General features: G+C 28.5%; 1 protein-coding gene across 2 annotated transcripts in view; it reads right to left on the reverse strand.

Annotated features, from left to right (window-relative positions):
* Window positions 1-12,663, reverse strand: part of LOC136071818 (uncharacterized) — a 65,663-nt gene that overhangs the window by 32,086 nt on the left and 20,914 nt on the right. For both annotated transcript variants that reach the window (XM_065797240.1, XM_065797239.1), the window contains exons 5-6: window positions 7,252-7,387; window positions 487-594 (exon numbers count right to left, since the gene is read on the reverse strand). In XM_065797240.1, coding sequence (XP_065653312.1) covers window positions 487-594; window positions 7,252-7,387 — 244 coding nt within the window. The remainder of the gene's footprint in view (window positions 1-486; window positions 595-7,251; window positions 7,388-12,663) is intronic.

Below are 12,663 nucleotides of genomic sequence, written 5' to 3' on the forward strand. Positions count from 1 at the left end.
AACAAGATGTGCACAATAAAATTTTATTTGTTTATCAGTGTAATACTTAGTGGTTTAAAATTTGCTAAAAAAAGAGTTTTTACATTAAATGTTTTCTTAATTTTTTTTTCTTTAAAGTCCTATTATTTTCTTTAATTCTTGTCATCCAGCAACTATATGACAAAAAACTTATGTATTTAATTCATAAGAGAAAATTTAATAGTACCGATTTTTAGTATCAATTTTTTGCGATTTTCTCATCTAAAGAAACTTCAGTTAATAAAATCAAATATTTAATTCAAAATAATAATAATAAAAAAAATCACACTTTAAACTCTAAACCCACAATTTTTGACCTTGGAGTAAACTCCTAAAATATCGATGGAACTCCCTGAGTATTAAAAATGTGGTGATATTATAAAATATAATTTTTTTTTGCGATATTATTACGTTAGTGTAAATATTTTTAATAAATAAAAATTTTTTATAAATAAATTTCATAATTACCTGATATGGATATTTTAGTTGATTTTGAAATTCATTTGGCAACAGAAAAAACTGTGTTTCAGCATTAACATTAAGAGTGCAACCAAAATCAAGATAACTAACGGAATACTGTAAAATATTTATTACAATTTTTATTGCAATAAATACAAAAGACTCATTATACAAATATAAAAAATTTCCTAAACTAAATTACAACAATATTGATGAATGTACTAAATTACAACAATATTTATGAATGTACTAAAGGCCTCTTCTAAAGCTGTTTCAGTTTAACATCATTTATGATGTTTCATGCACAAGATAGTATAGTGCAAATGCATGTAAAAATCTTATAACAATAATATAAGTGCCTGTTTTAAAATGTGTCTTCTTTTTCATGTATTTTGCCAGTCATGGATAAAATTGAGTAACGTTTTTGATAAAATCGAAACTCAAACAATAAAAACAAAATTATTCATGTCAGGATCTACATAACTGCAATAATTTTATATTTTTTTTTTAATTTAATTCCAAAGAATATATATATATATATATATATATATATATATATATATATATATATATATATATATATATATATATATATATATATATATATATATAGATATATAAAGATATTTATATATATAAAACTATTAAAACGACCTTTAAAAGATTGTATTGTGTATTTTGCCGACCTTTAAAAGATCGTGGTCAGCAAATTTTTGCTGACCTCAATTTTCCTAATTCTGAGAGTTCAATATTATTTATTTCACAAATGACCTGAAATATGATGTCCAATGAATAAACCATTATTAATATTAGTTTTACTTTTTCTAAAATAAATTCCAAAAAATATAGTTTAAAATGCTAATATTTAATAACTTTAACAAAATGTTTTTAATAATAATCATTTTTAATAAATAGTTATTGACAAAACACTATATTTCATAACAAAAACTCAGATATTTCTTACTTTTACCACATTTATTTTGGACAAAAAAATTGTTAGATAGGTAATTTCATTTAATATTTACATTTGCAATATGTTAAAAAGAGTTATAAATATATTTGTTTTTCTTTGAAATTAAATTAAAAAAATAAAAACATAAAATTATTGCAGTTATGTAGATCCTGACATAAATAATTTTGTTTTTATTGTTTGAGTTTTGATTTTATCAACAATGTTACTTAATTTTGTCTGTGACTGTACATATATATATATATATATATATATATATATATATATATATATATATATATATATATATATATATATATATATATATATATATATATATATATATATATATATTTCTAAACTTCAAAGTGTATTCTACAAAATAGTGACCAATGTTCTTAAAAGAACAGAGCAATTATAAATTGGTAGAAAATCACTTAACAAAAACTTTTTTCATTTAACAGTGTTTCATCAATAAAGACTCATCAGAAATTTGATGAGCCTTTATTGATGAAACACAATGTCAAATAAAAAAAAATTTTCGTTAAGTGATTATCTACTAATCTATATATCTATCTATCTATCTATCTATCTATCTATCTATCTATCTATCTATATATATATATATATATATATATATATATAAACAGCACACAAAATAACAGATGGTCAATAGTCAACGACTCTGAAATGATCAAAATTGCTGTTTTGACCTAAATTGAATTCTTGAAAAGTTAAAAAAATCTTAATTTAAAAAAATAGGTTTTTACTAACAATATGTGTTTTAAAATTACTAAATATTCATAACATTTAAACATCTGTAATAACAAAACAATTTTAAAAAAATTTTTTTTTTAACATCTTCGCTTCCAATAAGTCTGCAAACAGCCACTAATTAAAGTTGGAAGTTACTGAATGAGAAAAAAAAAATATAGTAGAGCAAGATAACAATTGATGGACGACTTAAAGGATTGCAAATTATATGAATCAGGAAAGATGAAGAAAGCGAATTCCAAAAAGCTGATGTTTGAGGAAAAAAACTAGACAAATATGCGTTTTTGGAGCACTTAGGAACAGTCACAGAAAAAGGATGAGACTTAATTGAATGACGAGCAACACGAGAATGAATTTTAGTAAATGGCACAAGAGACGCTAGCTCTTTAGAGCAGTGCCCATTATAGTATTTGTAGAAAAGAGAAAGAGAAGCAACATTATGTCAATGTGATAATGGTTGGAGGTTGGCTGCAAAAGCAAGTCCAACTATGTTTACAATGCGTTTTTGCACCTTGTCTAAAAGAGAAAGGGCATCATTAGAAGATCCGCCCCGGATATAGCAACAGTATTCCATACAAGGCCGGATGAGAGAGAGAGAATAGAATCAGAAGTACGAAAGTGACGAGCTTAATAAAGAGATGCAACCTTAGCAGATACAAATTTTTCAACTGATTTGATATATGGTTTCCAAGAAAGATCGAAAGTAAGAGTTAATCATAGAAGATGAAGAGTAGATGACTCATCGAGTACATCACTGTTCATAAATATAGGAAGATATAAATTATTGAGATAACGATTAACTGAAAAAATTGAGTTTTATCTGTATTAAAGTTCACCAGCCACTGTGAGTCCCATGCTGTAGCAGAAGTGAGATCCTTTTCAAGCTCAAATGCCCCCTCCAAGCAATCAGAGAGTATTGGTTTCTTATCACAACAAGAACAAATGGTAGTATCATCAGCAAACAATTCCACCTTAGATGTAAGAATACCTGGAAGATCATTAATGTAAATTAAAAAGACATAGGGCCAAGGAGAGAACCTTGAGGAACCCCGAAAGTTACAGAATAAGAAGAAGAGAGCTGTCCATCAAGGACAACTTTTATACTACGATTGGAAAGGAAGGATTCAATAATCTTGAAGATATTGCCAGATACACCATAAGAAGAAAGCTTATGGAGAAGACCAGCGTGCCAAACTTTATCAAAAGCTTTTGAAATGCAAAGAGTGATGGCCTTAACCTCTCCACCTTTATCTAATGCATGATAAAACCTATTGGTTATTACTGTTAGCAAATCAGCTGTAGAACTAGAAGATCGAAATTCATATTGATGGTCAGAAAGTAAGTTACTAGATTCAATATGAGAAAATAAGTATTTGTTAATTAAAGATTCAAAAACCTTGCTAATGATAGGAAGAAGACTAATGGGACAGTAGTTAGACGAATCAGATCGCTCTCCAGAATTTTTGAAGATAAGAATAACAGATGCTGCTCTCCAGCAGGCTGGAAAACAAGACTCTGATAAGCAATTGTTGAATAGTTTTGAGAGTATAGACGACAGCTCCAGAGAACACTTCTGCAAGACAATAACAGGTATGTTGTCTGGGCCACAAGCTGTAGAAGAGTCTTGGCAGGAAATCAATTTAGATACAGAAGCTGGAGTGACACGAATGTCAAGCAAAGGATCAATCTGTTTGTTGGCAATATCAGGTAGAACGCAACTAGTGGAATCAAGAGATAATATTGATGAAAAGTTTTTAGCAAATAATTCAGCTTTGTCTTTAGGTGAGGTGACAAAGTCTGAACCATACAAGAGAGGTGGAACTACAGATTTGCCCTTATTATTAATACTATTAAAGATTCTCCAAAAGTCACGAGAGCCTAATTTTTGAGATAAGATACGAGATTTCATGACCTTAGAATAGCGGGCTTAGGCGTTAGACAAAACCTTTTTACAATGGTTTCTAGCAGTAATAAACAGACATCTTTTTTCTGGAGAATTGTTTTGCTGATAAATATGGAAGTTGATTGGCAATCAAAAGCACAGTGTGAGGAAAACCATGGAGGACAGTGAGGCTTGACCTGGAATCGTCAAAAGGGAACAAAAGATTCCAAACCAGCCTGAATCCACGAAGTTATATAATCACAAAGAAAATCACGGAAAGAATCCCAGTCAGTTTTACTGTAGTTGTAAGAGGTATGATAATAGGGGGATTCAGGTGATGAAGAAGAATGAGATATTAGTTTTATAGAGATCAAACTGTGATCAGAAGCACCTAAGGGTGAATGTGGAGAAACTGAGCACTGACTAGGATCAGAAACAAGACATAAGTCGATTAGAGAAGGTAAATGATTCGGGTTGTCAGGAAAGCGAGTTGGAAAGTTGACTATTTGAGTTAGAGATTGTGAAAAGCAAAAGTTGTGGGCTTTATGCCTGCAGAATCACCGACACTAGATCCAAGCCATTCAGAGTGGTGAGCATTAAAGTCACCGACAATAACTATATTAGCTGATCAATTAAAGAGAGAGGGCTTGGTCAATATAATCTGAAATAACATTAAAAAGAGTGCAGTCTTGAGATGAAGGAGAGCTATATAGAACAAATTGAAAGGCAATAGAGTGAAGTGGTGCTAAACGAAAGCACATAAAAGAATAGTCTGTGGATTGAAACCTAGTTTCACAAAAAATGGGTGAATTCTTACGAATATAAATGTTCAGGCCAAGCATGTGACTATTGGAGTCTTTACGAATTAAAGGAAGATAAGCATAAACACTAAGATCGCAAGATGAGATAGCTGAACTCAAATTAGTCTCACAAAGAGCAAATAGGTCTGGTGAACTTTACAAGAGATAAGACTCAACAGAAGAAAAGTTACTTTGAAGACCACAAATATTAGTGAATGATAGGTTTAGAGAACTTGGTGATGATGATGGTTTTTTGTGTTTTATAGTTTTTGGTACTTTATTCATTTTACAATTAGATTGAAGAACTTGACTCAAAGCATAGATAGTACTCAGAACACTGTTTAATAGCCCCAGCAATTGCCTCATTACCATTAATAAACCCTAAGCTGTAACAAAGGGCTCCAAATGTGGCCTCCGCAATGCACACCAAAAGTACAAACAGAGACACCATTTTTGCGCAACATGGCACTGTTAATACTTTGATATTTTTTAATTGTTGATGGAATCAGCCTCTCTGAGTGCTAACACAGAGTTCGGGAAACCTGACTACCAGCCGGCCTTAGAACAATAAAACTGAGTTTTAGAGTTGTACCCTCATTAGGAGATAATAGAATGAGTTGCATAGTCATAAAAACAGAGACACAAGCAAAAACCATGCATTGAGTCAACAAGATTCAGCATTCAACATCCTAAACTGGAAACAATGTATTAAAAATACATCTGCGCCAGGCTAATAGATAAAGAAGGGGTGCGAGGCTGGTCAACAGATAGAATCTGTTTACCCCTTAAGTCTTTGCCTAGGAGATACCATCTCTATTGTTTACTCAACCAAGAGCCCCAAGGCAGGGGTGTTTTAGGTTGGAGTTCATAAATACCCTACTGATTTCTGTTTAAAATGTTTAAGTTAGTTTTTAAATAAAAGAGCAAACAAAACAAAACAAAAATTTAATCACTAACAAATAAGAAAAAAATGTAAAAGAGGGAGGAATAAAATTTTTTTATTCCTCCTAAATTGTAAAAATTACTTTTAGATTTTGCTCAAGATCTTTAAAAAATTTTAAATGCCCCTAATAATATTCTGAAAAAAAATTCTTCAAGAGTATGTTAGCCTCAAAAAAGAAAAAAGAAAAAAAAAAGCAAGGGAAATTACATAAAAGTTTTGAAAATAATAAATTTTTAAATATTAATAAAATAATTATTATAAAAAAAAACATTTTTATTTTGTGAAATAGTTTTTATATAATGAAATCAGGGTTAGCATTAAAAAACCACCACCAAACAAGCTCCCTAGTAATTTAGTTCATTTTGAACATTTGATTGTGAATTATAAGCAACGCTTCTAAAAACATAACCATAAAATAGTAACTACCTATAAATAGAAAATATTGAACACAATATTTTTGTGAATACTGCAAACTTGATTGCTTGACTTTGACTTGATCATTTGACTTATAACTATTATCTTGCACAAATTTTTTTTTTTTTAACTTTCTAATTTTATTCTTTTGACAAAACAAAACCAAATAAAAAAAAAGTATTTTCATTGGTCCTGAACTAGCAGGGGGGGGGGGGGTTGATGTTTAAAGTTTATAAATAAATTTGCAAAATCTTTAAGGCAATTTTTTATGAATAGATTTCTTATTTCTTTGGCTAACAATTGATCAGGATTCACTACACAATATTGTTGATATTATATGATTGCTACATATTTTATTTTGTATCCAATGAAAAAATAAATAAAAATTAGGATTAAAAAAATATAAATAACTTTTTACATTTTATTTTGAGTTTTTTAACTTATTTTTTAGAAATGTATAAGTATATACATTTCAACCTCATATTTTAAAAATCCAGAAAATTGATTGGGTAAAATATCCTGAAAAAATCTGGAATATATTTTCCTTTATTTTCCTCTTAATTTTGATTTTAGCTGAATTGATTCTAATTTTTTTTTTAAACTTTTCTTTATTTTTCTATTAGTGATGAATGAAAAAGCTTAAAAAACAAATATATTACAAAAATAATTAAAAAAACCCTGAACTTGTACGTAAAGAAAATATTTTGGATATCCGGAAAAACTAAAAGTAGAAAAAAATCTGGAATTCCGGAAATATCCGGAAAAGAATAATCCCTGCAATCATAAAAATTATTGTAAAGTCATTTGGCATTTCTTTAAATGACAAACAAATGATGGGCATGATTAAAGTTTTAAAGAAATCAATGGAAGCACAACTTTATAATTAAAAAATTATATATTATATTCAAAAAATAATAGATTCAAGCAGCACTTCTGTTTAACCTTTAGTTATAACTATATACATATTTAGCTGAGGGTTAAATAATTAAAAAAATAATTTAAAAAAATGTACTTTATTTTGCTGACTTTCATGACAACTAACTACAACTCCTCTAACATACATATTGTAGGTTGTAGAAAAATGAAAGATTGGGCAATTCAAAGGAACAGGTTGAATACATTTGGCAGTAGAATCTTTGATCTCCCACCTAAAAATATGAAAACAAACTTTATTTAAAAAAAATACCTTCATTGTTGTCAAAAAAACTTTTTTATAAATCCTTTGTTTCATTTAATTATGAAAAAAATTGTACATAATGATTGATAATTTAAAACAAGATGCTTTTGTTATTTAATAAAAGCAATATGGTGTTTAAAGTTGTTAATATTGTCTATAATACTTTTAATTTTAGAAATTTGTGTATTAATCATGACCCCTGGTAGTAAAACTTGTATCAAATGATCAATCATGACCCCTGGTAGTAAAACTTGTGTCGAGTGATCAATCATGACCACTGGTAGTAAAACTTGTGTCAAGTGATCAATAATGACCACTGGTAGCAAAAAAACAACATCTTTATCAAAATATAACACTTCTACCAAGAACTGTTACAATAAATATGAGAAAAAGAAAAAGGAATTTTTTTCACTGTAATAAAAAAACCTCTACTTTTAAGAAAATAAAATTTCTTTTTTATTTATTTTATTTTAAAGAGAAGTTACCAAAAAAGTAAAACAATTTACTCTAGTGGTTATTTCCAGCCCTTCAAAACTTAATTCAAAACTTTAAAACTTCAGAACTTATAACTTTTTGTTAATCTCAGCCCTTATCTTTAAAACTTATAACTTAAAAAGTTAAGAAATTTGACATTTAAGTGGTTGAAATTTTCAATCATTTAAACAGGTTCGTATATTAAATAAGATATATCACAGTGATTAAATATTTTCTTGTAAGCGGTGTGCCCACACTGATATTTTATATTCTTTACACTCATTTAATTAATAATAATTACACTTACACTTATTTACTTTTTCTGGTAACTATTTTATTTCTAAATTCTAGTTAGCTTTCCGTGGTTTAATCAAAGTTTCTTAAATTCTAGTTAGTTTTCAGTGGTTTAATCAAAGTTTCTTGAATTCTAGTTAGTTTTGAGCAATTTTATTAAAGTTTCTTTATTTTTTGTTAGTTCTTAGCAGCTTAGTAGAAGTTTTTTATAGTAAAATAAAAATAACAATATCAATTAGTATTTATATTATATACTTATAGTATAAATACTTATAATATACAGTATTAATGCAATAAAAAAAACATAAAACAATAAAATTTTAACATATTAACACTATAATAGTTTATATAAAACTTTGCAGTAAATAAGAAATACAATAGATATCAATAATACAATCGTCGCAGCATCAGCTGTGAGCTACATGCATATTTGAAAGTTTACATCAGATGTTGAGAGTTTTTGATGAGATGACTCATTCAACTCATTTACTCAAGGTTCGGGTAAAGACTAATGGTAGCTCTGAGAGGGTGGCCACTAACAGTGTATTACATAAGAATATCATTAGTGCAATGTTGTGCATAAGTAGAGTCCTTTTTAGTGCTTTTGGAATGCATTATTAAAGCTAAATTTATATAAGCATTATAAGCTCTTTGTAAAACACATAAAACTTTAAAAACAAGTTTGGGTTGAAATAAAACTGATGATTATTGCTCAGGGAACCATTTTAAAGTCAAGTTCTCTATAACAATTATTGCTCAGGGAACCATGGTCAAATTCTCTATAACATTTCAAGTCATGACAATAGTAACTGGAAATGTCATTTATAAAAAAATTCATCAGCACCAAATTGCTTCTTTTATGATTTTTGTTGATCTTTTATAAATAGGGATGGCAATTCTGGGTCCCGAAATCCTGAGATCCCATACAAATTGATCATCTCGATTTCCTGGGATTTCGAAATCATAAAAAAAGTAAAAGTACAAAAAATTTAAGCTTAATTTGTAATTAAAAAATTGATACATCAAAAATGTATATATAGGCTTTGGAATAGTAGCCGTTCGATTTTGTAGCTGTTTATTTTCTTTGCAATGTTTTCTTTTTATTCACTCTCTTTCTGTAATTTATCGAAAATACAAACTAAAAACATTACTGCTTTTCTGCAAAATATGTACAAATCAACATACAAAAAATGTATACAGTATAATGTATATAGTATAATATTAAATGGTTAATGTATATATAGTGTATTTGTTTAGTATCCATTTAAAAACTGGATAACAGTTCCCATCAATTTGCGGTTAATCGACTATTCGGTTAACCAAAAGATCTTATAAAGCATAAACTGCTTTGCTTATGTTAAATATTTGCCCGTCAGGAATGACGGTTTTGCAACCAATGTAGTTAGCAATCATTGTCATTAGTGACACTTTCTGAATACAGGATCTTCTAAATTTCAACGAATGCAGTGTTTTGTTTAAACTAATTTTTAAAAATTCAATGTTAAACTGTACATTGTCAAGTCAGTCAGTGACTACAGTCCTATATTATATATTTACAACAAAACATGGAAAAAGATATAATAGATTAGAAATTAAAAAAGGTAAGAATAATATACAAGTATTGTTTAATTATTGCCATTATCATTCATGGTCTCAACATCGCTGCTGATTTGAATTTCATCATCATCATCATCATCATCATCATTATCATCATCATCATCATCATCATCATCATCATCATCATCATCATCATCATCATCATCATCATCATCATCATCATCATCATCATCACCACCACCTTCTTCTTTATTATCAGCAACCAAGTTTCCATGTAATTTTTCATACAGAAAACCAGCATCTCTGCATGTTCTGGTGTTAATTGATTTCTTTTCTTTGTAATAATTTAATTACTTTGTAATTTTTTGTAATAAATTTCCAGCTGTTGAAAATACTAGCTCACTCAGGCAGATTATTCAAGAGAAAACAATTTTAAATTAAAATTTTTAATTTAGAATTTATTTATTAGGAATTACATTTGAAATGAACACAAAACTTTTTTATAATGTTTTCGTATGTGAAACATTCTTAAATAAAGTCACTAATTACATCTAAAGTTTGTTTACAATAAACACATTTCATTTAAATTATCAAAGAATATTATATATAACTTTATTTTAATTATATTTTTTATTTATATTTTATATTTATTTTAATTATATTTTAATTATATTTTAATTATATTTTTTAAGTATTTATTTTATATAATAAAGTAAACTGTTTCTATGATTAATTTTATTTACATGACTTTTAACAACGATTGGAATTTATGAACATAAGCAACAACAATGATGGCAAATAGAGTTTTTTTCGCAAAAAAAAAACACGCTGATTTTCTGCTAAAGTTCGCCGGAACAATGGGGGTACCGCTGCCTAAGTAAATTTTTCCTAGAATAGGCCCTGATAGTATAATATAAATTATGGGAAGATCAAAAATTTTTAACATAAGGAATAGAGTAAAAGTACCGTAAACCGTACACTCTACACAAAAAGCTAAATAACTTTTTAAATATTGAGAATTTGTAGGATTTTTTTTCTGGAATATAGTTGTTTATTGGAGCAATTCTGCAGCGTAAAAAAAAAAATTTAATTTTAAGTTTCTATGGAAAATAAGATTTCTTTTTTTTTAAAAGTGTCCACTTTTTGAAAAAATGTCCTTAAAAGCGGACAGTTCCAAATTATACAAAAAAAGCATAGATAAATTGATAAATTCAATATTGTTATTTTTAATGTTAAAATATATACATAATAATAATGCAAACAGAAAAAACTAGAAAAAAATAAAAAAAAAACATGAGCAAGTTTGAGCTTGAAATTACAATAAAAGATTTATAAACTAGGTTCTGCAGTTTTTTGTGCAAAAGAATTCTTCACCTTTTATATATCTTTTTGGGAGATAAGATTCACAAAGCCACAAACTGCAACTGGATTTTTCACAAGGTTTTCATAAAACTTGCAGCTCTGGCTTTTCATTTTCAAAAAACTTTGGACACTTTTTGTACTTTTTTTTGGCTTTCAAGGCAGGAATTCTACTTCTGCTGCTGCAATTTCAACATATATTTTTTTTAATAGCTTTGCATCTTCTTCTCTTAACTGGTTATGAATCATGCTTCTTCTGTAAAAGCTTGACTAGCCACTGTTCTGACATTTCTGGCTTTTTTTGCAGGATGCTTGTAAGCATTTTGGAATTGAAACTGCTTCAAGAGAGCTCTTTCAAGACTGATTATTACAGGAGTCATCAATTCTTCTTGAGAAGTTGAATTTAAAGTTGGAATTGAAGTTGGAGTTGCAAGCGTAATTAAGGTTTGTGTTTGCTGAGCAGTTTGAGGCAGAGAACTTGGCTCCGTGGTGATTTTGTAACTGCTGATGATGTTATTAAGGTGTTATCAAAAGTTTAACAAATTTGTAAGTTTGATTTGTCAATACTGTTTTGATTTAACTGAAAGAGCACAGTGTTGTTAAAACCAGTGATAATTTGAGTACGAGTGTAAGCTTTTTTGCTTCTATACAACTGTGCAAGGAGACTAGGGGAAATTTTAGCAATTTTTGGAATTTAGGGAAATTTTAGCAATTTTTGGACAAACTGCTAAAGCCACAGCATAAAATTAAAATATTAGGCCAAACATCTTTGACATGGAAAAATACACCAACATCAAGAGGCTGCAGAATGTGAGATGAATGGGCGGATGAATGCAAATTAGTGTTATATTGTTTTCTTTACACTTTAAGGCTACATTTAATAACACATGTGTGGTGTGGCTATCCAAAAGTAAAATATGTTGACCACCAATTTTTTGAATGTTAGAAATAAACATTTCATCGAGCAACTGCAAAAATTGATTACTTTTTATCTAACCAGAGGGTGATGTTGTGTAAAGTGTGTTTGGTGGGCCTCCTTTAATCCAATCATCATAGAGTCAATACTTTGATTTGTAAACAATAAAAGGCAGTAGAAGAAATCTGTGAACAGAATTAGAACAGTGTAGTTTTTTTTTTAGTTATTTCTAGTTAATACTAGTGGACGCTTTGTACCTCTTCTGGTAATTACTTTTGGATTGCATTTATCATTATTGAAACCAGTTTCATCGCAACTTCACAAATGCATGGCTTTACTAAAACCTATTTTTGCTAAATCAAAATTTTTTTTCAAAACATCAAAATAATGGGTAATAATTTCTGGTGTGCATGATCCTGCTTTCAAAGATGCCATGTTTGTAGCTGTTCTTTTGCTTAGTTCTGAGTGCCATTGACTCATAAATTTTTTATACGGTTTGCAATCAGGCATTCCATTAATGAAAAAACTCGTTTCATCATTTTCAATTAAATAGTCTCTCACTAAACTTTGAACTTGATCTAATCACCTACCAAAGCCCCAATCGCCAAGCATCTGAAGAAGGCGAACCAAGGTTAACTCGAAAAAAG

Source organism: Hydra vulgaris, chromosome 05 (genome assembly GCF_038396675.1).
Source record: "Hydra vulgaris chromosome 05, alternate assembly HydraT2T_AEP".
Lineage (NCBI taxonomy): Eukaryota > Metazoa > Cnidaria > Hydrozoa > Anthoathecata > Hydridae > Hydra > Hydra vulgaris.